We start from the raw sequence: 26285 nt of genomic DNA on the forward strand, positions 1-26285 counted from the left end.
ACACTTGCTTAAACGAACGAACGAACTAAGTCAGCTAACCACTTGACCAACCAAGTTGGCTTACAATTTATCAAACTGAGTAGAGATAGATTCTAGATGTAATATAAAGATATAACATATGTATACTTACATTCATTAAACAAGTAAAAAAATTCATGATCACAACAATATCAGACTAATAAAACTAGTCAATCATTAGTAAAATATAAAGTAAAATATTCATCTTTCTGCAATCTGCTAAACTTCAGTAAAATATGTGTGGATTGCTATTTGCTAATAGAGAATATATGTGATTAAATAGTAAAATAAAATCCATAGCATTACTAATCATTCCACTCCAATACAAAATCATCAATCTACAAAGACCCATTAAATTCCTTGGGCTCCAGTTCACCACAACCCTATAACTTGTGAATTTTGATGATCAAGACCTGTGAAAAGGATGAATCTTTAAACCAAAATGCATAGAATACACATGAACATTGCCTAGAAACTTGGAACTCAAAAACTCAAACATTGTAAAGAGCCGGATACAAGATCTCATTCTCTCCTCTCCTAAGTCCCTAGACACCAAATTCTTCCACACAAAAACACAAACCAACATTCTCTTCCTTCCTTCCGTGCTTACCATCGCATCGCCTTTCTTAAATTCCAAGACAAAGATTCCTTCAAGACTACCCTGCTAAAATCATAACATGCCAGAAAAAGAGTTAAAAGGCGATTAATTCCTGGGCTATTTATGCTATACATAAACCAAACCCAAAAACCTAAGAATATTTAGTCAGTAGTATTGTTTTCGTTGCTTTCTTGACCAAAGCGCTTCCTTCTGCACCAACATAGGTACTCAGGAATTGGCCCATCATCTCCAACGACCCAGCTATGTGCCGCAACATCACTCAGAGTCATCCTAAGTTTCGGGTCTGCAGAATACAAGTTTTAATTGAGAACCACATATAATTGTGTTGGTTTACGAGGAAAACCAAAATGCTTAGTTCATATACCTTTCAAAAGTAGTCCTTGTATTAGGTTCTTTACATGTGGGTTCAGATCATTTGGGAGTATTATTGGATTATTGACTATCTGGGATCACAGAAAATGGAATAGTAACATTCATTACGCATGCTGAACAGATGTAGCATGATGTAGCCCGGGGAATAAGAAGGGGGGGGGGGGGGTGATCATATATATTATATATTGCTTACTCTGTCATATGTATCTTGAAGTGTGTCCCCAAGGAAGGGGTATTCACCCAATATCATACAGTATAAAGTAACTCCTACTGCCCATGTGTCAGCTGCTTTGCCATGATAGGTAAGACCTAGAACATAGAACATATCAACAGACACAAAACAGTGGTGGGATACAGAGCTTTTCATTGCTGGAAGGGGCAAGAGAAATAAGATTGTAAAGAAAACCGACCTAGAATACATTCTGGTGCTGTAAAAACGGGAGTGCCAGGTGAACGGCGAAGCTCATCATTATCATCCTACAAAATGAGACCAATTACGGGATACCACATTAGTTACAAGGACATATCCTAATGCGCACACAATTTCACCAACATCTCTATCAAGAGGTGTGCATAGATCTTGTCAATGTACCACACACAGAAAGGAACAAGTTCCAAAGGTAATAATATATTCTTGACAACTACTTGCTTCCTTTTCTAAGGAAATAAAGAGATGCCAGAATCATATAATTAGAAATAAGACAGAACAGGAGACGAGATGGCAGGAACTCCGATTGCAAACAATCAAAGCTTTGTGTGGTACAGTAACCTAAAAAGACCCCCCCCCCAAAAAACAAAAAAAAAAGAAAAAAGAAAAAAGAAAGTCTCTCTCTACCCTTAGGTCACTGAAGCAATGACCAATCACATGATCCCATGTTAACTATTTCCAGTTCAGGATAAAAGACCAAGGTATATTACAGACAATTAACACTCAAGTTATATTTGATATTTCAAGTACTTACGAAGTATATTAATCAACTTCTAATCTTTTCGGTGGTCACATTTAAGCACATTCCAAATACACTAGTCTCCCTATGTAAACTCATCAGCTTTCATAAGTTCCTAGTAATCAAATTTACATTTGAGCTAAGTAATTTACTGTACCTCAACAGCCTGGCTGACACTGAAATCCCCTATTTTTACTGTTCCATGCCGTGTAATCAGCAGATTATCAGGTTTAATATCCCCGTGTACTATGTTCTGCATTTCGAAAAACCAAAAGTAACCTTCAAATAATTGTTATAAAAAATGAAACAAACCAACCCAACACCCCCCCCCCCCAAAAAAAAAAAAAAACAGGTTGCCCAAAAACCAACAATTAGTAAGAAAAAAGTGTGGAGAGAGAGAGAGAGAGAGAAGAGGGGTGTTTTTTGGTTTTTTTTTTTTTTTTGGGGGGGGGGGGGATCTTTAATCAACATTAACTTCAAAAAGAATGGTTGAGAATCATTACATGAGCATGGAGATATGACAATCCAGAAACTATATCTCGCAAGTATCTCCTAGCAGTCTCATCACCTAAGGCACAAGCACGGCCTGTACCCTCACAAACCCACTTGCCTTCCACATATTCAAGTACTGTATAAGAAACAAAATCCGCAATCAAGCAAAGGATTTCAAAAAAGGTTCATTAACTTAAGGCTGTCATACAAAACTTTCAGGAATCTGATTATTGGCATTCAATCGTCAAATAGCAAAAGCAAAAAGAAGCATCTAATCATAAATACCCATGTAGAAGTGATCTGACTCAGGATCATCAATCACCTCAATAAGATTGACTATATTAGGATGCCCTAGCATTTTCATAATTTGTACCTGAAATAAAAAATGTCTGCCTTTTAGCCTACCGCAGAGACGGTGGAACAACAGCTAAAACAATAAAGGAAGGAAATGTAATCCTAATGCTATGTGTGTGTGTGTGTGTATATACATAAAGGCATCAACTAGGAAGAAAAATAAGATGCAAATACTATATGTGCAGCACTGTATAAACAGGATCATAGGTGAAAAAAGATGACATAAGACATGTATGGATAAAAAAATTGAAACGTGCACATTTTACTAATCCTCCGGCAGAGTCAAAGATATACAACAGAAGAATACCTCACGTAGAACATCAGACATGGCTGTCTCAGAGGGTGCAACTCGAAGCTTCAGTAGATGAGACTTGTGAAAGGACTGCAGTCAAAGATTTTTAGCTCAATAACTGATCAACTGCACCCTATTTGCCGTGATGAAGTAGTCTTCCTACTCATACCAGAAACTATCCTTACCTTAATTGCATAATGCTTTCCATCAATGGAGTTTCGATAAAGCGCCTGCCATATATGTAAAGAAAGAAGCTCAGGAAATCCACATTCATTGGGAGACAGTATAGTACAATGAAACCCTAAGCTTACCACTTTCCCATAGCTACCAGAACCGATCTTATATTCACGAACATACTGATTAATCATCTTGGTCCCATTGTCATCCTAAGAAAAACAAAAGTTCGATAAAGCTTACGATAGAAAAGATATGCGATACAATTTTTATCCTGAATATAAATAACCATTCAGAAAGGAGCAGATACATTGATGGTACATTAGTTATAGAAAAGGCACATGGTTACAATCCTGGCAATTTATGGTTAAAATAGCTGAGAAAATATTAAAACAAACCAATTTATTTAGAAAAAAAAATCAATACCTAGCCACAACTTCACATCAAATCAGTAAAAAAGAGTATATGTCGGAAATAAAACAAACACTTCCAACTACATCTAGACTTCATTCAAGTAGAAGTTCCATTATACCGATATATAAATAGCTTAATAAATATGTATATGTATATCATGAAGGGGAAAAGGATCTCAAAGCCATCGATGATTCAAAACACAAGGGGGACAGCTAAAAGCCTAAAACCACTGCAGTACTCAAGAACATTCACAAACACTATATACCACTAATCAGCCTGGTCTTGGTTTTTCGCTATACATCAGAATTTCCCTTACAGCAAAACATACAAAGCTGGTCCTACCAAACAATTACCTCTGATCGAATAACTTTGTGAGTCTCCTTAACAGGAAACTTCCTACAAACCAAGTCATTCTCTGCTCTGAAGTTCAAAATATCCTCGGATCGCTTGGGGCGAATTTGCCCATCACTATCATCTCCACTACTGGAGTTAGCAACATTGTCACCATACATCAGCTCATCATCGTCATCCATGTCATCCATGTCATCATCCAACAACCGCTCCTGGGAGGGATTACGGTTAACATGGCGGGGCTTAGCTCTCTGTCGGCTTTGACTCCTTATGAAGCCGAAGCAATTACAGCAGCCCATTGCAGTGGCAAAAGAAAGAGTCTTACTTAGCATTTGGAGCTAGCACCTTGAAGGTAGTTGGTGTATCTCTCAACCAAAAATTGAAAACCTGAAGGAAAAAAAAAAAATCTTGGTATGCCCCAATTCAAAAGAAACATCTTAGATCTCCAATTCAACATCTGGATAGGACACTTGAATTGCAATTGTTCTTACCTGATTTGAGATTAAGGGGAGAAAAGAGGGCTTCAGGCCCCACTAAGCTTTGCTATTCCAATGGATGCCATTCAGCTAGATGGAGAAAACGGCAAGATATACTAAACCCACTACGATTCAAACCCAGCATTGTGATAACTCCAGCTTATATCCAATCTTGCAGGCTCAGCCCACAACTCCCACACGAACAACTCGTTGACCTTCCACATAAAAAAGATGAAATTTTAAACAATTATTACATAAACAATTATGAAAATAAAAATGCCCATCAATAAAAAATTTTAAATTGGTTAATGTAAGGAACAATAAAGATGAAAACTATGCATGGAACAATCACAATCCGCCATCTCAATATACGAAAACGACATATTCATTCAAATGGGCAACTTTTAACAAAATATTAAATTATAAGAAAAAAAGTGTTGAAAAAGTTACCTCCTTTTATGGGCGAGAACGACAAACTGGGAGTGCCCTATTCCCCCAGTTTCGAAAAACCTAAAAATTCCAGGACGAAATCGAGGGGCTTTTGGAAGCGGGAGAGGCTCAGAAACCCTAATTTGAGAAATTGAATTCCGCAGGAGATGAAATGAGAACGCGATAGAAAAAGCCCTAGATGGAGGAAACGATCGATTGAATGAAGCAAAGGGAAGGAATTGAGAACGGTGAGTGATGAAAAGCGGCGATTCAGTGAAATTGAAGAGAGATGATATTAAAAAAAATAGGAAAATGAATTGGATCCGCGTCCAAGGAAGTTGTGATTACCCGATTGGGAACGGGATCCCTATTTTCTGAAGAAAAGAATATGATTTTGTTCGAATAGGGTTTGTGATGGTGACAACAAGGCTAGGAGCATTAGGCCGTGTTTGGCAATCATGAAAAAAACAGTTTCTGAAATTTTGATAAAAATATGAAATTAAAAAAAAAATTTATGATTACTAAACTTTTTTTTTTAGTTAAAGGTAGGGAGACTTAAACTCCCATATTATGACATTTGATATATAACTCATTGATTTATGATTATTAAAGTTGAAAAATGTTCTAAGGTTATCTAAAACGGAGTGGTCGATCTCGTGTGAGACCTTTTAGTCTGGTTATAACTGTTATGTTCGACTTGTAGCCACGGAGTTGCTATTACCAGTGAGTGATGATATCTGCAAGAAATTCCGATACTTAAGATTTTTTGTAGAATTGGAATGTGTGTTATACCTGGGTGCTCCAGTATATTTATAGTAGTGCTTGATGACCTTCTTTTAAAATAAATTTGTCATCTTATCTTATCTTAGCGGATAGTGGTTCCTTTTACTTTAGACCTTTTTGGGTCTCTGTGATGATTTTTCTGAGCTCTTTATGAAGAGGTCTGTATCGGACCAACCTTAAAAAAGTCGATCGATCTATTTTAATCCAACTCGAGTCTTAGAACTCGGTTCAGGATATGAACAAAAAGATTAAAAAAAAAAACGATTCACAGCCCAAAATAATATATGTTTGAACTTTTATTCATTTAATAATCACATAAATAAATTTAATTAAGATTCTTAATCATTAATCTTGTTATTTTATTATTAGTCATGTTATTGTTAAAATTATTTTCACTTAAAATATTTAAACACAAACTAATTCTCATATTCGATTATATAAAGATATAATTATTGAAAATATGCTTATATACAGGTTTGCCAAACACATTCGAGTGAGATGTCCTTTTTTTTTTCAAAATAAAAACTAAAAGATAAATATTAGAGAAAATAATTATTATAAAAAAATATTCTAATTACGATTTTTTTAAACTGGAATTAAGCCTCAATTTAATTTTTTAAATTAAATTATAATTTTAAAATAATCCCTCAAATGTATAGTACTTATTATAATTTAGTTAAATGTATTTGTATTTTTTTCCTACTTTCTTATATATGTACTCATTATCAAAACCTCAAAGGTTCAGAACTTCAGATTGTGTTCTTCATTTTCGTTCGTTCATTTTTTTTATTTTAAAAATAAGAGGTAATGAGACAAGGATGGGTGGCTTGAGTAGCATCAACATTGGAGTTGACTTACATAAAAATATTGATAGATGGAGCTGTTCCATGTAATATAAAATGATTAAAATATCAATGCCATCAATTTAAGTTTCTTCATATCAACTATACACACGTAAAAACCATGTGCCTACAGCTAATTTAATTGCCAATGCTGTCTACTTTGAAAGGTTTTAATTCAAATAAGTTAGGTTAATTCGTAAATTAAAAATACTATTCGTACACTAAAATTAGCTACTAAAATTAACTACTAATATATTAGTGTATAAATGTATATATAATTTAATTTATTTTTAATATATATTTATATTTTAATATATTTTATATTAATAATTAATTTTAGTAGTTAATTTTTGTGTACACATAACGTAGTCGTTCACAAACTATATAGCTACTCCATTTAGGTGAACCAAAAGTTGATAAGTAGCTTCAAATTGAAGCTTAAAAATAAAAAGATAGCTACATTCCATACAACTAGATTTAAGATTCTATAATCTTCAATTTCAAGTTATCTTTCATTTCAATAGGGAAAAAAAAAAGCTATTTCTTTACATACTAAGTGTAAAATATTGCATGGCAACTTATATATCATTTACTATTAAATGAGGTATAAATCTCATTTAAAATAAGTTTTCATCCTTTTAATATTAGATAACAGTGAGTTATTATAATATCATCTTTTAGATTGAGTTTCACATAGAGAGAGAAAAACAAAAATATATTTAAATTTTTGAAATTTGAGACTAAAATTGATAAAAAAAAATAGAAAAACGTAAAATATATTTTAAGTTAGAGATTCATATGGAATTTATAGAAAAAAGTTATATTTTTTTTTATAAATAATCAATAAATACTTTTCTTTTTCTATTTTCTTAATTTTTATTCATCTACTACTTTATTGACAGATTATTGGTCAAAGAAAAATTAGTTCTCTAACAAAATTAGAAATAATATTTTTAGAAAAGAAAAGGACTTATTGCTCTTTTAGAAAGAATTTAATTTTGATGCATAAAGTAGTTTTATACGTGTATCTAATTACGTAATGTCACATCAGCAAAAATAACTATCTTTCATATTGACCGCATGAATGGTTATCCAAAAAACAGTTGTGATGGTTCATCAAAATTTTAAAAAATAGATATTAAAAGATACAAATTATCTATTTCTCTATCTCTATATTTATGTTTCAACACTCATAATACAAAATTTAATAATTAAATTAAGAATTTAATTTTGATACACTGTTAGTATAAAGTAGTTTTATTTGTGCATCTAATTACGTAACCCTATATCAATAAAAATAACTATTTTTCACATTGACCGCGTAAATGGTTATTTAAAAGAACGGATGTGATTGTACAACTGTATAAAATGTAGTGCATCAAAATTAAACTCTTAAATTAAATGTAACATTCCCTTTGAGTATGGGGGGAACAATGTTTGAGCATTAAGTTAGTGTTGTGTGTTAATAACTTGGTCAACAAATCACTTTGGAATCTTTCATTCTTGAAAAAAAAAACTAAGCAATCACAAGCTTTTTCTAAATCTTAGGGAAAGGGTTAACAAAGCTTAAGCCGAACTTCAAGTCAATTATGCAAAACCAAAGTTCTATATATATATATGCTTTCTTTGATGCTTGTTATGCTCATCCAAACACCTCTCAATACATTGAAGCATTTGAAAAACAAACCAAAAGGGGTGGAAAGAAAGCAGAAAAAGGCTCAAACTTGCATCAGCATATCCACCAAGATGGCAAGTAGAAAGTGGACCATCTTGGTGGCATTCTTCATATTGCTTATAGCCATGGAAGCTGCCATTGTGAATGCTCAAGGGAAAGGTAATGGCAATGGCAATGGTGACTATGGCAAAGGGAATAATGACAAAGGGAATGGTAAGGATAATGGAAAGCAAGATGATAAGGGCAAGAACAAGGACAAGAGCAAGGACAAGAACAAGGACAAGGGGAAGGGGGAAGAGAAGCCTCCAAAGAAGAAGTATGATGAATCTTCAGACTATGAGAAGCTTTCACCTCTGCCAACCGGACAAGAGCGAGGTTTCTGTAAGGCGAAAACTGCTTGCCAGTTCAAGACACTCGTGTGTCCGGCCGAGTGTAACCAAAGGAAGCCAAAGAAGAACAAGCAGCAGAAGGGTTGTTTCTTGGATTGTAGCAGCAAATGTGAAGCCACTTGCAAGTGTAAGTTTTCTAATTCATAGGAAGAATCTGTTATTTAGTTTAATTTTGATTATAATGAAATTTAACTTTACTAAGAAGTTTAATTTTGATTAGATAGATGTAAGCATTAATTATCACCTGGTAACTTGATCAAGAAGTAACATATGTATGTAGTTAGAACAAGAAGTGTGTTGAATTCATGTTGAGTTTGATTGTTTCTTTGGCAGATAGAAAAGCTAACTGTGATGGATATGGCTCTCTTTGTTATGATCCTCGCTTCGTTGGAGGTGATGGTGTTATGTTCTACTTCCATGGTGCCAAGGGAGGAAACTTTGCCATAGTATCCGATCATGACTTCCAAATCAATGCTCACTTCATTGGAACTCGGCCACAAGGAAGGACTCGCGACTACACATGGGTGCAGGCTCTTGCTGTGATGTTTGACTCACACACTCTTGACATTGCAGCTAGGAGAGTATCTCAATGGGATGACAAAGTTGACACTCTCATAGTGAAGTGGGATGGTAAATTAGTTAGCATTCCAACCGATGGAGAAGCCGAATGGAGGGCTAATGGTGATGACAGGGAAGTGATCATTGAGAGAACTGATGATACAAACAGTTTGAGAGTGAAAGTTTCTGGTTTGGTTGAAATGGACATAAGGGCAAGGCCAATTGGAGAAAAAGAGAACAAGGTTCACAACTATCAATTGCCATCAGATGATGCTTTTGCTCATCTTGAGACACAATTCAGGTTCAAGAACCTTTCAGATTCTGTTGAAGGTATTTTGGGACAGACTTATAGGCCAAACTATGTTAGCACTGTCAAGAAAGGGGTTGCTATGCCCATGATGGGTGGAGAGGACAAGTATGAGACTAGGACTCTCTATTCGACTACCTGCAAACTCTGCCGGTTTGAGAGGCCAACTGAGATTGCTTCAAGTGAAGGATTGATTGCTCAGTACTGATATCATATAATCAATCATGAAGACAAAAATAACATGATCTAATTGCTGTCATACTTGTTTTGTTTTGGTTTGTGCTTGTATTTTTCTATAGACAAATAAGGGCCTAAGAACAATGTTGCCCATGATCATTATTTTCATAAATTCTATGTATGCTAAAAATATGAAGAACCATTTTTCTTTTAGTTCTCTCCTTTTCATTTCAAGTTACAATATAATGTTTTAATTTGTCATTCTTTACTCTTGTTTACTACTGAGAAAACTGACATCAATATGGATTTGTTTATAAAATATTAATAACAATTTACTTCTAGTTAATCAGAATCATTTTCTTCTAAGATTCTTGGGCTATGCTCTTCAGCAAGTCCAAGTTATGAAGTAGCAAGAATCTTGAAGCATCATGTCTACATACAAGAAGCTTCAACAGCAAGACTTTTAGTCACTCCTTTACATGGATCTCCGAATGTATTAACCGATACATTGATGTTACAACTGCTTGATCCAATGCAAGCCTGTTAGAAAAAAGCTCGGCCGAGTCAGTTAAATCGAAAGAAAAACATTATGAGCTGATGCAGTGTCTTATACAATGTGAGTACACATAACTCAAACTGAAAAGAAGCTAGATGGTACCTTTTGCACAATGTATAGAGCACTATTGCTGCTGCAGCTTCCATGGTTGAAGTTTCCACAAGTTCCATAAGGTGTTCCGAAACTCGCGAATTTAATGGAAGAGATCACCTGATTAGGATAAGGGCAGTCCAGTGACAACACTGGCCCTGCTTTTCTCCCTGATTCTGTGTCTGAATTCCACAAGTCTAATGGTGGAGGGTGAGATTCAGATATATATGAACACACACTTCCTATCTGCTTTGTAGCAAAAGATATTTTTGTAGGATCACCTCCACTTTCCTCAAACAATACAAGAGTGTTGTTGTCTGATTTTAACCATGATCTTGGTACATGGTATCTGCAAGATCATTGAATCAATCAATATCTAACACTAATACTAATAGGATTACTTTCAAATCATCTTGAACTTACAATGTCTGTGATGGTTTTCCACAGTTCCTGAGACATTTGGATTGATAATAGTACCCTCTATAGTCACATGAGTTGGTACAACCAGAATTTGGAGAGACATATGTAGGCCAGTATCTTCCAATGCTCTGTCCATTCACCCAAGCCTCTCCTTTCCCCATCCCGGTGAAGTCGATTGCAACCGGATCATTGCCAGAGGGAGCAACAAAGTTTGTCTAATACCAACATGTATATGATCATTAAGTTAGAAACAGTTAGAGATACAACTATTCGTGTGCCTCCTCTTATCAGTTTAAACTTTTGGAAGAAATGGTTTCTTGACAGAAACATATCAGTATTATTATTTTGTCCAATAGTAGTTTTCCCTTTATTTTCATTGCAGCAAGGAATTGAGATATGAAGATATACATAAATATACAACAAGTTGCAGATTATTCTGATAAATTACTCTTATATTGTCAAGTGTGGACATTTAATCTTCTAAGAGATTACCTTGTACCATGTTAGTGATTGATTCTTAGGTAAGGTAGATTGTGAATTCCACTTTCCAGCATTTCCACTAGACAGACCTAAGTCTTCACCAAGAAGGCCTACCTGAATTCAGTAAAATACAGAATCTTAATATCTTAATAATTTAATATGCGTATTATATGGTTTTAGATTAGAAAATTAAAACAAAAAGGAAACCAGAAGAAGAACAATAATAGGCTTTAAGAAAAAAGGTGAGAATAACCTGATAAGTCCATTGTTGGGAGGAGAGATCAATAGTACTTCCATTCTTCAATCCTTTCAATGTTACTGGTCCAGTGATTCCAGCACCCCATGTGTCAAAAAATGCTCCAAAGTTCTTATATATATATATATATGTACAAGGTTCACATTAGATTACTATATATAGTATAGAAATGACTTCTTAACAAAGCCAATGCAAAATGCAAATCAAAATTTCATTTTTGTTTAAAATGTTGTACCTGAAGTCCTACAGTTAAACTCAAGAGGTCAATTGTGTTCTTTCCAGTTACAAGTGTGACAGGAATGTCGACGTTGACAGTGGCGTTGGTGTTGTTGCCAGTTCCACCCCCTGAAAAGTTCTCAGTAGTGTAATAGACAAGAATAGTTAGATAATCTATGAAATATTTAATTAAGAGAAGAAAAAATTGAACTGAACATTCTAGGAAGGAACAACCATGAAAAGTGGTCTAATTTTATTTCAGATCAACCTTGATTGTTGGAACTTTGCAACATTATCATTTTCTTATAACAATTTTAAAGCATTTCAAAAGAGGTTTGAGGTATACATAATGGCGAAAAATCGAAACTTATTATATATAACTTTACCTGCAAGCTTCCCATTTATGAAAGCATAAAGGGCATGACCAAGGGATTCAATGTGAAGAACAGTTTGAGAACCAGAATCATCATCATCTTCAAGATTAATGCTTCAAAAACAAAAAATATCATGAAAATATGTCATCATGGTGTAAAGCATTGAAGGTCAGAAGAAAGCTTTCTCCTATGTACCTTAATGAGTACCAAAAATAGTCACTTCTATCAGCAGTGGTGTTTATTTGCTCTAGCAATCCAAACTTTGAGAATGAATCATTCTTTGAAATTCCAATTGGTTCACTAATCCAACTCCATCCCAAGCTATCATTTTCCAAAGAACCAACCTCTTGTTTTAAAGACTCAGTTCTGAATATTGACACTGTGGATGCAGAATTAATCTGTCACAACAAAAATATCTTTAGTCTATGATAATAATTTCTTAGGATTTAAAACAGGACAAAGTATATAGACCTTAGTACACATTTTAAATATTGATTATTAACTCTGATCAATTGATGATCTAAATAATTTAAGTACACCCCATTTTAACTCTCGGCTGACAAAATAGTCCCTCAACATTGTTTAATTTTATTGAAATGTTGTATGAGGCAAACCTTTGCAGTATTAAACACAACATTCTTGCAGTCTGGTAAGATGCTCACTGACCATGCCGGCAACCGATACGAGTTGCTGCTAAAATTCACAGTCACATCAATTGTAGTATTGATGTTAGCAAGGAAAGCAGCACACACATTATCTGTTTTGTAAACTGCAACCTGAGAGCTCAAAGAGCAGAAACCATAAAGCATATAAAAATGATAAGCTTGAAGAAATTTAAGAAAATATGATATAAGTTTTAAAAAGTGCTACTCATATATACCTCTATATTTGGATCAAGAGATGTAACTGCTGGATCAGTAGCAATCAATGCTTCTTCACAAAGCTTTATGGAATCATGCAAATCTTTAAGGTGTCCCCACTTAGGCTGTCTAATGATTCCTGCATAAGATATATTGATTAAATTTGAGATTCTCTTTAGAACCAAAATAAGATAAATAAATAAATATCATACCATACTCATCAAGTGGTGCATCATAGTCATAACTAGTAGCAACAAAAGGTCCACCTGTGGTTCTACCAAAATTGGTTCCTCCATGATACTGTTTCACATCAAAACTTTGTGCTATCAATTCAATTCCTTTCTCATATACATATAATAACAAACTTAAAAGATATCATAGGTTTCAATACCATATAGTAGTTCATAAAAGTTCCACCAAGTTGATAAAATCTTGCCACAGCAAATGCAAGATCTTCCACAGGTCTGTAAGGTACAGCTCCACCATAATAAAGAAACCTGCCATTGCAAATCAAAGAATTCAAAGTCACTTAGACCCTTTATTTCGGTCTTTATCCGCACTCTATTATCAAGAATCTAAGTAACTTAGCTCGAGTAACTAACCATCCGTTATAGCCCTCGGTCCAAATCTTCGGCTTAGCATTAGAGTTTGGTGTGAACTGATCGCAGTAAAATCCATTGCATGTGTCAATCTAGCAATTAACATGTATAATAATTAAGATTAGTGAAGATAGATTTAAATTAAGGATGCTTAATAATTACATACAATTGGATTAGGAGCATCTGCTTGCATGCACATAACCCAGGGGACACCAGTATCAAGAGAAGTAGCCATTGATGCTGCCCATTTTATGTAAGGTTTTGCTGCAGGACCATAGGCCCAATCAACATCTCCATACTCATTTTCAATCTGTGATAAGATAATAGGTCCTCCTTGTGAGGCATAGAGGCTCTCTTGCTTCATCATATTGACAATCTTGGCAGTGAATCTCTTCATCTCTGCCTGAAGGAACAAATTTTTGAATTATTATTACTTATCACATGAATTAAGTATATATATATATGTAAGGACTAACCTTAAATGGTTCATTATCGGTTCGAAACTTAATCCCTGGAATAAAATGCAGCCAAATAGGGAAACCCCTGTCACAAGTAAAACAAAATTTGCATCAAACTTGCTTAGCTTATAAAAGATTATGGAAATTAGTTAAAGGATGCAACAATTTGTACCCGTAGTTCCATTCAGCACAGACATATGGACCGATTCGCAGATGAACATATAGACCTGCTGCTGCCACTTCCTTTACAAATTTGACTAAATCACCCCTTCCTTCAAAATTATACTGCAAAAAAGTTGCATACAAATTCTTAGATCATAAGAAGCAATATCAAAATAGTAACTAAGTTGGTAACAAAATAAACTGCACCTGGCCTCTAATCGGTTCGTGTAGGTTCCAGAAAACATAGGTCTCAATCACATCAACTCCTCCATCTTTGGATCTCTGGATAAGGTCTGGCCACATCTGCAACCAACACAAGCACATAAATTCCTACATATACAACACTGTTCTTGATGTTCATAGTTTCATTTCATAGACATTCAAGTGTTTGTTTAAGATATATATGATATTTGTGATTGACTATTCTTTCTTGTATCCTAAGCTAACACACACTACTTAGTTACTAATTAGATAGATTTCACTTACTCTAAGTTCATACTCCATACCTTATACTACTCACTAATTAACGAGTTGTCGACTCATATCTTATCTATTACTGAATAGGATTTAGTTTAAGATTTATTTAAATTTTCTCTACGTCTTATCCAGTAATGAATAAGGTATGAGTCGGCATAATTCGATACCTCAGGAGTGCTACGAGGATAATGAATGGAACCAGAAATCAACACCCTGCGGTTGCCATCAATGATCAATGCTCTGTGATCATATGTCACATTGGCACAAAATGTAGCTGCTGGTGCATAAATGGCAAGGAACCAAAGAAAAATGAACTGATCAACCTTCTTTACACTCATTGCTGCTACCATTTTAGTATTGTTTCCAGTAACTGAAAGAACACACCAATCCCAACAATAATGGACTACTGCTATATGCTTAGCTTATTGGTATATAAATAAACATAAAGAAAAAGATGCATACAAATATAAAAAGTTGAAGAAAATGACAAAATTGGCTTCAAGAGTGAAAATCTCAGCTTTTCTTGTTATCTTATCTTTGAATTTTCAATTAGCACATATATAAAACAAGCTTTTAAATGCTTGCTATGATTTATTCTATGGCATTGCACTTTTGTCACGTGTGTTTAGAACCTTAAAATGTCGTTGCATGCATGGTTCTTACTTCATGAAAAACAAAAGATAAGACATAACCGATGCTATTTATAAATATAATCTAATAATAATATAAACTTTAAGATAAGGTATGAACTAATGGAATTACATTCAATATACTATTTTATTTAGACTATTTCATTCACCATTTTACATTTGGCTAATCAATCATCAGTAATCATGATCTTTCAACTAAGAATCTAAGATCCTTCATGTCCAAGCTATGAAGAAGGGTAGGTACTTCATGAAGCAACAATGTCTATGTACAAGAAGCTTCAACAGCAAGACTTTTAGTTACTCTTCTACACGGATCTCCAAATGTATCAATTGATACACTAATTTTACAGCTGCTTGATCCAATGCAGGCCTGTGTATATAATCAAAGAAAACTATGAGTTGATTCGGCGTACGATACAATACAAAGTGAAATGAAAAATAACTAACAAAGGTAGCTAAGAAAATGTTATTTAAAGAAGCTGTGTGTGTATCACCTTCTTAACAATGGATAGAGCCTTGTTGCTGCTGCATCTACCATGGTTGAAGCTTCCACAAGTCCCACTAGGTGTTCCGAAACTGGCGAATTTAATGGAAGAGATGATCTGCTTAGGATTAGGACACTCTAGTGACAGAACTGGCCCTGATCTTCTTCCTGATTCTGAATCTGAATTCCACATGTCTATTGGTGGAGGGTGAGACTCATACATGTGAGCACAAGCTTCCTATCTGCTTTGTAGCAAAAGAGATTTGTGTAGGGTCACCTCCACTTTCCTCAAACAACACAAGAGTGTTGCTATCTGTTTGCAACCATGATCTTGGGACATGGTATCTGCAGGAACAATATAAGTGAGTCAATCATTATCTACTCGATTACTTTACTCCGAAGATTCGTCTAATATCACTCAATATCTCAATTAGGTCCTTAACAGCTAAACATTTCAATTGATCACGAACCATATCTATAGTTCTCTTAACATAAAAAATGTAGTACTTACAATGTTTGTGATGGCTTTCCACAGTTCTTGAGGCATTTGGATGAACTATAAGATCCTCTATAATTGCATGAAGTTGCACAACCAGAATTTGGAGAGACATATGTAGGCCAGAATCTTCCAATGCTCTGTCCATTCACCCAAGCTTCTCCTTTCCCCATTCCAGTGAAGTCGATTGCAACCGGATCATTGCCAGAGGGAGCAACAAAGTTTGTCTAATTTATACAACATTAGTTAGAACCAAATTCATATGCATTTTTCTAACAGATTATGCATTCATTGATTACCTTGTACCAAGTCAAGGGTTGATTCTTAGGTAAGTTTGATTGTGAGTTCCACTGTCCAACACTTCCACTAGATAGACCTAAGTCTTCACCTTGAAGACCAATCTGCATTCACAAAGACATAAATTTTGTAATGGAATCTAATGTTCCTTTTTATCTATTGCTGTCATTTCTTAGCTTATATCCTTCTAACAATGTATCTGGCTAGCTAGATACAACCAAGAATCAACAGTGACAGACAAAAGCGAACGGAGTGTAACCTGATATGTCCATTGCTGGGAGGAGAGGTCAATAGTAGTGCCATTCTTCAATCCCTTCAATGTCACTGGTCCAGTGATCCCAGCACCCCATGTGTCAAAGAAAGATCCATAGTTCTGATTTGTATAAGAATCAAATCAGCTTATATATATAGCATGGAAATATTATGACTTCTAGTTTCTAAATCACATAGGGAGAAAAGATAACAAGGCCAATGCTTAAAAGAAACAAAATTTCATCTATTAAAGATGCTTATATAGTATATAGTATATATATTCAAAAAAGAAGAAGAGAAAGAGGAATTACTTGAAGTCCCACAGTTAAACTCAAGAGATCAATTGTGTTCTTCCCAGCTACAAGTGTGATGGGGATATCCACATTGACTTTAGCATTGCCACTGTTTCCTTTTCCACTCCCTGAAAATATATTTTCACTAATATTATTTGAAAGAAAGGAAGCCTTGGAGAAACGGTTGAGTTGTCTCCACGTGATCAGGTTCAAGCCGTGAAATCAGTCACTGATGCAATTTACCTGCAAGCTTCCCATTTATGAAAGCATGAAGGGCATGTCCAAGGGATTCAATGTGAAGAACAGTTTGAGCACTAACATCATCTTCAAAATCAATGCTTCAAATATAAAAAAATAAAGGGTCATGCATAGATTTCAAATCAGATAGAACTCAAGAAAGCTTTTTCAACCATTGAGAGGCCTATATACCTTAGTGAGTACCACAAATAGTCACTCTTATCAGCAGTGGTATTTATTTGCTCTACTAATCCAAATTTTGAGAATGAATCATTCTTTGAAATTCCAATTGGTTCACTTATCCAACTCCATTCACTGCTAGAATCTTCTAAAGCACCACCACCATCCTCCTTCAGTTTCAAAGATTGAGTTATGAAGCTTGAAGTTGTAGATGCAGAATTAATCTACCAAACAAAACAAAAGTACTAATTACTTTAGTTTAATCACACAACCAATAATAATTTGCACTTCTGGTTTTGAAATATATATATTTATACCTTTGCAGTGTTAAGCACAACATTCTTGCAATCTGGTAAGATGCTCACAGACCATGCTGGCAACTGATATGAATTTCCATTGAAATTTGCTGTTGAATCTGATGTGCCAATGTTTGCAAGAAAAGCAGCACACACAGTTCCTGATTTGTATACTGCAGCCTAGTTTTGAATAGTGCAAAAAACAAGGCTTATATTATGTACAACTTAAGAGACTAATCCCTCATAAAACATAGTATATAGAATAAGTATTAATGCAGAACAAGTTATAATTCTAAAATTCTATACTTAATAGTGCAGTTTTTTGTACCTCTAGATTTGAACCAAGAGATGTAATTGTTGGATCAGTAGCTATAAGTGCTTCTTCACAAAGCTTAATGGCCTTGTGCAAATCTCTAAGGTGGCCCCATTTTGGTTGTCTAATAATACCTACATTATTCAGATAATATACTTGGACAAAATTACACATAAATAGTATAATATTTTTCATGTAATGAAGAGAAGTTTTCATGTGTTCATAGAGTATTAATAAAATGGTTTTCAAGATATGATTCACGAATTTAATTTTGATGCACTATCAATGTAAAAGAGTTTTCCGTGTTCATTCAATAACACAATAACACGTCAGCAAAAATAACTATTTTTTACATTAACCGCGCATGAATAGTCATCCAAAAGAACAGATGTGATTAGACAACTGTGTAAAACATTTTTAAGCTAGTGCAAAAGAATGGAAAATAATGGAAAAGAATGCATACCATACTCATCAATGGGTGCATCATAATCATAACTAGTGGAAATGAAAGGTCCACCACTAGTCCTGCCAAAGTTGGTTCCTCCATGGTACTGTTTCAAGATCAATCAACCAAAAGAGTCATTTCTGTAAGGCTGATTTCTAATTTAAGAAATCATATAATAATAAGTTTAAATTATTATTATCATCATTATTATTTATTTATTACCATATAGTAATTTTGAAAAGTTCCACCTCTTTGGTAAAAACGTGCCACAGCAAATGCAATATCTTCCACAGGTCTATAAGGCATAGCACCTCCAAATGAAAGAAACCTACCATAATTGCAAAGAACTCAAAAAGCTTCAATGAAAGTTGACACAAACGACAAATAGATTTCTAACTTTTTATCTCGAAGATAAGTAAGTCCTTGGCTAACTAAAAATACAAAAACATTCCTCATTTTCTAAAATGTGAGACATCTAAGTCTCTCCAAAAGACCTATTTGTTCTTATATATTTTAGACGGAGGGACTAAAGTCTCGCATTTTAAAAAGTGAGGGACGTTTTTGTATTTTTGAATTGAGTCACTTACCATCCACTCCAATTCTCAGTCCACATCTTTGGCTTTGCATTTGAATTTGGTGTGAATTGATCACAGTAAAATCCATTACATGTGTTAATCTATCATCATACAGTGGAAAAAACATCATATTAAGATCTTCATATTCAACTAAGCAAATCCGATAATAATGTGTTTCCATCAAGACTTTCGCTACGGTAAATTCGACAGTAATAAACGTTTTTATAATAGTGTAAGAAAGAAATAAAACAAAAAATTAACATGTTTTATTTTAGGTGAAAATTCAGGTGAAGTCGACTTCATATGAAGTTGATACTCAATATCTATGTTAAAATAAAGGTGAAAACTCAGGTACAGTTAAGTGCTTCATGTGAAGTCGACTGCACCTGAATTTTCACCTTCTGTCTTAAGATACTTGATGACGTGGACGTGGACTAAACAACGAAAAGTCAAAAACATACCATAGGATCAGGAGCATCTGGTTGCTGGCACATGACCCAAGGTACCCCTGTATTAAGGGATGTAGCCATTGATGCTGCCCATTTTATGTAGGATTTTCCAGCAGCACCATAGGGTTTATCAATGTTTCCATACTCATTCTCAATCTGCCATCAATCCATCATCATCACAGCAAGTTGTTATAATTTTATACTAAAAATACAACAAAAATTTGCAAGTTTGTGAAATCCTACAAAAATATTATTGTTTTGTAAAATTTGTAGATTGTAATAAGAGATTAAGAATAAATGATAATTTTAAGTTGGAAAAATGCTTTATATGGAGAAGATAATTATTTAAAAATTAACAAACTATTTTGATTTCACCTAATTGATCCAAGTATAAAATATTAAATAGTTATTTTAAACCACCTTTTTTAAGTAATTATTTCATAATACAAAATTAAATTTATTTTATTTTTCATTATCCAAACAAAATAATCAGTTACATAACAAAGGCCCGTTTGGATAAGTTCATAAGTGACTTTTTTTAACTTTTAACTTATGAAAAGGTGTAGTATTAATGTTAGGGAGACAAAAAATATAGTCATAACTTGCCTTATTTAGCATTCATTAATCGTCGCAACAATTAATAAATGCTAAATAAGGCAAGTTGTGGCAGTTTTTTGTTAATTTTATTTGGTTACTAAATATTTCCGAAACAAAATTATAACTTTCTAAAAAACTATTTTGGTGCTTAAGGAGAAGTTAAAAAAATAGCTTCTTTCAGGCTTAGGATTCCGTGGTCCAAGTAGAAAACATGTTTTTAGAGTTTTTTTATCAATTGCTACGTAGTCCTTGAACTAATTTTAATTACAAATCAACCCCATATATTTTATTTAATTATAAAAATAGTTTTTTTTTATAAATTATTATTTTATCAATTATCTATTATATTTATTAACAATCAAATACAAAAATAACAACCAATTATATCCTCCATTCATCCTAATAATTCCAATTGATTAAAAAATTAACTTTGATCTCATTACGTTGGTCCATGGCTTCCAAATCGTGTTTCCTTGAAATTCAATCGATTGGTTTTTCAAAACAATCGATTGAATGAATGATAACTCAATCGATTGGTTTACACTATATCACAAAATAATCGATTGAAAGTTGTAAGGTAGAATGGTAAAAAGCTTAAACCAATCGATTGTTTATACTTTCCAATCGATTAGAAAGTGATGACATTGAAGTTTTAGCCAAATTCAATCGATTGGTAATGTAATCCAATCGATTGGAAGGTGATGAATCAATTGGTAATGTTCTCATTTTTCAGAATTCTGTAGGATTTTGCACCATTTATTCTATTCTACTTTCATAGATCACAAATAGGTTGTACAAATCTTCATTAATCCATTTTTTTTTCAATCACCATGATCAGGATCTTATTATCTTCTTGCACCAATATCAATGTATTAACATAAGAACAATTTTTATCACTTAACTTAAATCATTGATCCTGTAGTTTGGTCTAGTTTGGACGAAGGAAATGTATTTCTACTAGTATTAATTAAATCCGTGATACACTGATACTACATGACGAAATTAAAGCCATGGACGACGAGATCAAAGTTAATTTTTTAATCAATTGAAATTATTAGGATGAATGGAGGATATAATTGGTTGTTATTTTTGTATTTGATTGTTAATAAATATAATAGATAATTGATAAAATAATAATTTATAAAATAAAAAATTATTTTTATAATTAAATAAAATATATGGAGTTAATTTGTAATTAAAATTAGTTCAAAGACTACGTAATAATTAATAAAAAAAACTCCAAAAACATGTTTTCTACTTGGACCACTAAGTGGTCCAAAGGTTCTGGACCACCGAATCCTATGCTTTTTACCACTTTTCTTTTAAAATAAGTACTTTTAGAAGTAAAAAACCAAACACAAAATAACTTATTTATAAACTACTTTTAATATAGTCACAAAAAAAAAACTACTTTTAATATAAACATTTATTATTTAAGTTATTTCTTCAAAAGTAACTTAAGTAAGTTGTTTACCAAACTGAGCGAAAATATAGAACTAGATAATCATTGAAATAAATTCAATATTTTAACTTTCCTAAATAATAATAACATTGATGCCATGAATGGCATGATGATGATGTTAATAAAAATTTATAAGACCGTAATGCTAGAAAAATAAAAATAAAAACAACTAAAATTTATTTTATTTAATATTTATTAATTATTATAATAATTAATAAATATTAAATAAGATAAATTTTTATTGTTTTTGGCTAATTTATTTTGCTTACTAAATATTGTCGTTTATACTTCATAAGATAAAAAGAACCTGAGATAAAATAATAGGTCCTCCCTGTGAAGCATAGAGATTTTCTTGCTTCATCATATCCACAATCTTAGCAGTGAATCTCTGCATTTCTGCCTAAAATAATAAAATAAAATCAGATAATATATTTTGAATTAGGTGCAATAAAATACTAAATGAGAAGACATAGGAAAATGGTTACCTTAAAAGGTTCATTATCAGTACGGAATTTAATTCCTGGAATAAAATGCAGCCATAGAGGGAAACCTCTGCTCCAATAAAATTTACATATATGTGAATATTAATTAATAATATTAAAGGAATAATTAATAATAATTGTTACATACCCATAGTTCCATTCAGCACAAGCATAAGGTCCAATACGTAGATGTACATATAATCCTGCTGCTGCTACTAACTTTACAAAATTTACCAAATCACCCCTTCCTTCAAAATAATACTGTCAATTACCCAAATTCAACTATTATATATATTTATACATATGAATATGGAAAATTAATTAAAACAAGAAATTAAAGTAGCACCTGCCCTCTAACTGGTTCATGAAAGTTCCAAAAAACATAAGTCTCAATAACATCAAGCCCTCCATCTTTCGACTTCTGAATCAGGTCTGGCCACATCTACATCCAACAAATTCCGACTTTTAAATATATATATACAGAGAGAAAATTATCCCATGCTTCTACCTAACAGTTTAAACTTAAAAAAAAAAAAAAGAATGACAACACCAATACCTATATATGTACATGTAGATACGTGTATATATATACGTATACATATTTATACCTGAGGAGTGCTACGAGGGTAATGAATAGAACCAGAAATGAAGACTCTACGCTTGCCATCAATGAGCAATGCTCTGTGATCATATGTTACATTGGCACAAAACATAGGAGGGACATGAATGCAGAGGAACCAAACCAAATGGAACACTAGAATCTTTGTAGCTTCTCTCATTGCACCTTTAATATTTTTTTTTAATTTCTATTTTGTTTTTCCTTGAACCAAAGGGAATATGTGTGTATAATGATGATTCCCCACTTGGGTTTTGCTTCTCTTATATAAAGGCACAAGTTCTCTGTCTTGAAGCAAATGTCATATAAAAGTAGCTACTTATATGAAAATAACGATTAATAATTAAAATATAAATATATATTTATATGGTAATAAAGAAAAGCTTGCAAGAGAATGGTTGGCTTTATGTTTTCTTTTTCTTGTGATTTTTATTTTCCCCCCACATGCGTGTGAGTGTGAACTGTTGTTGCTTAGCCGCTTTGTGAACACAGTATATAATATAATATAATTATATATGTAAACTTATAAGCATTTCAAACTTAGAATTTGAAGTTGATGATATAAACTTGGAGGGAATGATGGGATGGAATGCAATGGAAGAAGAGTATGGAGGCAACTTAAGCTAAGGTAATAATAATAAGCATGCTACTCTCTGCTCTTAATATTTTAACAAGGTGTTTGTTAAAGTGTGAGAAGTGTTGAAATTAGTCCCACATCAAAGAAAGTAAGGAAGAGTAAGAAGTTTATAAGATGAGAGATCCATTAATTTACTACTTTAATTGTTTGAGTTAGATGTGGTGTCTCATCTTATGTTATCTCATTTGATTTTTTTCTTGTAGTCTTCTCCACGGTTGACCATTCTTTAAAATTATACGAAATTAATATTTAATGACTAAAATTTTATTAATTATCAATTATTTTAATAAATTTATTAATTAACATGATTTGCAAATAAAATTTATGCATCTTATTATTTGACTTAATTAGTCAAAAATTTATTAAGGAATAAAACTAAAAACACGTCAAATATATGAATCATAATTATGTAGATTTTTATCATTGATAGGGACTAGCTAAAATTTGTTGGTTTTTGTTGAATCTCTATTAAATAAAAATCTCATTTTAATATATATTTTTAGTGATTAAATCATCTAAACTAAAAATTTTAATAATTATTATAATTTTTTTTATATTTTTGTGAATCAATAATTTTAATAATTCTAACAATTCTAATAATTATTTGAAATTAATACTTTTCAAAAAAAAAAAAAAACATGCTGACACCAAAATCTGTCACGTTAATATATTTAACGACAAAATATAACCGGGTGTAAAATAGGGTTGAGCACGTCAATTTGGTTCGGATTTATGGTAAAATTAGAACCGAATCGATCAAAATATAATTGGTTCGAATTTGCATTTTTTTTTTGTACATGTACCTAAATCAAACCAAACCGATTAAGAACATATTGATTCAGTTCGGGTAATTAGATATCCAATAACTTTAAAATTCATAAAAAAAAAAACCAAATTTTTATCTTAAAAATTCAACAAGTACAATAAACATGTAACATCAATAGAAATAATTCAAAAATGTTAAACACCAAATACATTAAAAACTAAACTCATTAAAATCCAAATATATTAATAATGAATAATCATTGTCTAATGAAAAAGTCATATATATATTTTTATTTTTTTATTTAATTAATATATGATCGGATTCACGGGTTGGTTCAGATTTCACATTCCCAAAACCGATATCCGAACTAATCACTAACAAAAGTCATCAATTTGATTTGGGTTGTACCCGATTACCCGTTAGTTTCAGAACCAATTTAATTGATTCGGTTCGGGTTCGAACGGGTAATCGCTACCCGTGCTCACCCTACCGTAAAATAATACAACGATGATATAATGATATGCTATGTATTTATTAATAATCTAAGATCGAGATTATTATTATTAAGACAAGGGTATATGCCACGTTTGGCAATATCTTAAAGGAAGATATGTTGTTCATGTCATAATAGTCGCCTTTGTTGAGATTCTTGTGGTGTTTTTTAGTTGTTTGTTTTCTTTGTAGTTACATACATATTGTGATTATGATCATGAGGATTACGTTTAATATTAAATGAAAGAGCATCTATAAGTGGCACAGTATATATATCATGAATAAAATCGGTACGTGCATATTAAAAATCAAACATATCAAATTATTTAGTTATAAACTTAAAATATATTTATACATATTGATTTATATATTTTTTTCAATAATCAATTTTATTATAATAAAATAATTATATTTGTTATAAATAAATATTTGAACTTATTTATAGTAGAATAATATTTTTTTTATAAAATATTAAATATGTATCTTTTATATGATAACTAATTGGTGCTAATCTTTAACATATGAGTAATATTTGTTTTTTGTGGTTTTTTATGGTGTCTACACTTTATTTAAGAATTTGTCGCTAGATAATAAATTGCTGCATGTGAACAAAGCGGGATTCAACTCCCAATACTTTGTTTAAACAGATTAATTAGCTATCTACTAAATTAATTCATATATATTATGATTGATCTTAAATTTGTCAATGAAATTTATATCTCAATTTTTTAATTGTATCCATGAATTATGACACTAAATTATATGGTGATGATGATCAATTTCAGAATTTTAGTATCCCGTGGAGAATAAGTAATATCAGCTTTAGTTATTTTATTTTATTTTAATTGTATACAATTTTCATATTTTACGTCTCTATCTTTTGCCCAAATAATAGGGGATAGAGAATCACGCATAAGTCATAACATAGTGACACAAAAAACACACATAGCCACCCTCATATTCAACAAATTACACAATCATTTAAACCACAATCATATCATCATCAACTTAGAATATTAAATATATTATCCTTTCTTCCTATTAAATGATTAAAAATACCTTACTTGATATAAATAAAAGATCACTACATATACGTACTTAGGACAAATTATTCCTTTTAATTTAAATAATAAAAATAACTAATATTAAATATTTGGAATAACATATATTCATATTTAGCCGAACCATGATAGTATATGACTTATACATTTGAAAAAAATTTACACATTTAAAATTAAAAAATCATATTTTAATTATATATATATTATTTGTATATGTTATATTATCATCGCTTGTTATTAGCATCAAAGGTGGTTGAGTCATTCAAAATGGTTCCATAGAAGTTGCTGCTGGCTGCTGCTAAATTGGTTTGGTGCATCATTCACACTTCATTTATTTGAGTAAATTTAGAATAACTTGCTAGTGATTATGGAAAGAGAAACAGATGAATATACATATAATATACCCTGATACAAGATTAATTAACTAAAGAAAACAAATGGAAATTTTTTTTAATTATTTATTATATTTTATATCAATATATAACTTTGATTTAAAATTTAGAGTATAGTTTATAATTTAGGATTTAAAATTTAGATTTCAGAATTCATAATTTAAACTTTAAAATTTATAATTTATGATTTAAAATT

At 32.2% G+C, this 26285-nt stretch overlaps 3 protein-coding genes and 1 pseudogene across 4 annotated transcripts; 1 reads left to right on the plus strand and 3 right to left on the minus strand.

The window, feature by feature from the left end:
* Positions 1-269: 269 nt before the first annotated feature.
* Positions 270-5448, minus strand: LOC112736523 (serine/threonine-protein kinase GRIK1). 2 transcript variants are annotated; one of them, XM_025786026.3, is made up of 13 exons: positions 4960-5448; positions 4525-4724; positions 4036-4420; positions 3406-3480; positions 3280-3324; positions 3110-3184; positions 2734-2821; positions 2460-2584; positions 2114-2209; positions 1420-1486; positions 1203-1318; positions 1002-1080; positions 270-920 (listed from the first exon to the last, which is right to left on the minus strand). In XM_025786026.3, exons 3-13 carry the CDS (start codon positions 4363-4365, stop codon positions 778-780), a joined length of 1239 nt encoding a protein of 412 aa, XP_025641811.1. In that variant the 5' UTR covers positions 4366-4420; positions 4525-4724; positions 4960-5448; the 3' UTR covers positions 270-777. The 2 variants fall into 2 exon arrangements, with proteins under 2 accessions (XP_025641811.1, XP_025641812.1); XM_025786027.3 differs by having other exon boundaries at positions 4036-4440; positions 4960-5369.
* A 2738-nt stretch (positions 5449-8186) lies between these two features.
* On the plus strand, positions 8187-9882 carry LOC112736527 (uncharacterized). Its single transcript, XM_025786029.3, has 2 exons — positions 8187-8754; positions 8961-9882. Exons 1-2 carry the CDS (start codon positions 8193-8195, stop codon positions 9698-9700), a joined length of 1302 nt encoding a protein of 433 aa, XP_025641814.2. The 5' UTR covers positions 8187-8192; the 3' UTR covers positions 9701-9882.
* A 197-nt stretch (positions 9883-10079) lies between these two features.
* On the minus strand, positions 10080-15002 carry LOC112736525 (beta-galactosidase 8). Its single transcript, XM_025786028.3, has 18 exons — positions 14785-15002; positions 14348-14443; positions 14151-14263; positions 13997-14063; positions 13687-13923; positions 13524-13612; positions 13313-13418; positions 13134-13221; positions 12942-13060; positions 12676-12837; positions 12257-12459; positions 12074-12174; positions 11707-11816; positions 11469-11582; positions 11228-11329; positions 10739-10950; positions 10328-10664; positions 10080-10209 (listed from the first exon to the last, which is right to left on the minus strand). Exons 1-18 carry the CDS (start codon positions 14965-14967, stop codon positions 10102-10104), a joined length of 2547 nt encoding a protein of 848 aa, XP_025641813.1. The 5' UTR covers positions 14968-15002; the 3' UTR covers positions 10080-10101.
* Positions 15003-15298: 296 nt separating this feature from the next.
* LOC112736524 (beta-galactosidase 8-like) lies at positions 15299-23027 on the minus strand (annotated as a pseudogene).
* Positions 23028-26285: the final 3258 nt, after the last annotated feature.

The sequence above is a fragment of the Arachis hypogaea genome, chromosome 13 (genome assembly GCF_003086295.3).
Source record: "Arachis hypogaea cultivar Tifrunner chromosome 13, arahy.Tifrunner.gnm2.J5K5, whole genome shotgun sequence".
NCBI lineage: Eukaryota > Viridiplantae > Streptophyta > Magnoliopsida > Fabales > Fabaceae > Arachis > Arachis hypogaea.

Coding starts and splice junctions, on each gene's coding strand:
- LOC112736527 (XM_025786029.3), top strand. CDS start 8,193: ATGCTTGTTATGCTCATCCAAACACCTCTCAATACATTGAAGCATTTG. Junction 8,755..8,960: donor ATGTGAAGCCACTTGCAAGT/GTAAGTTTTCTA, acceptor TTTCTTTGGCAG/ATAGAAAAGCTAACTGTGAT.
- LOC112736525 (XM_025786028.3), bottom strand. CDS start 14,967: ATGGTAGCAGCAATGAGTGTAAAGAAGGTTGATCAGTTCATTTTTCTT. Junction 11,583..11,706: donor GTTTAACTGTAGGACTTCAG/GTACAACATTTT, acceptor TATATATATAAG/AACTTTGGAGCATTTTTTGA. Junction 10,210..10,327: donor CTCTATACATTGTGCAAAAG/GTACCATCTAGC, acceptor TTTTTCTAACAG/GCTTGCATTGGATCAAGCAG.
- LOC112736523 (XM_025786026.3), bottom strand. CDS start 4,365: ATGCTAAGTAAGACTCTTTCTTTTGCCACTGCAATGGGCTGCTGTAAT. Junction 3,185..3,279: donor GAAAGCATTATGCAATTAAG/GTAAGGATAGTT, acceptor CTTTGACTGCAG/TCCTTTCACAAGTCTCATCT. Junction 921..1,001: donor ACAAGGACTACTTTTGAAAG/GTATATGAACTA, acceptor TGTATTCTGCAG/ACCCGAAACTTAGGATGACT.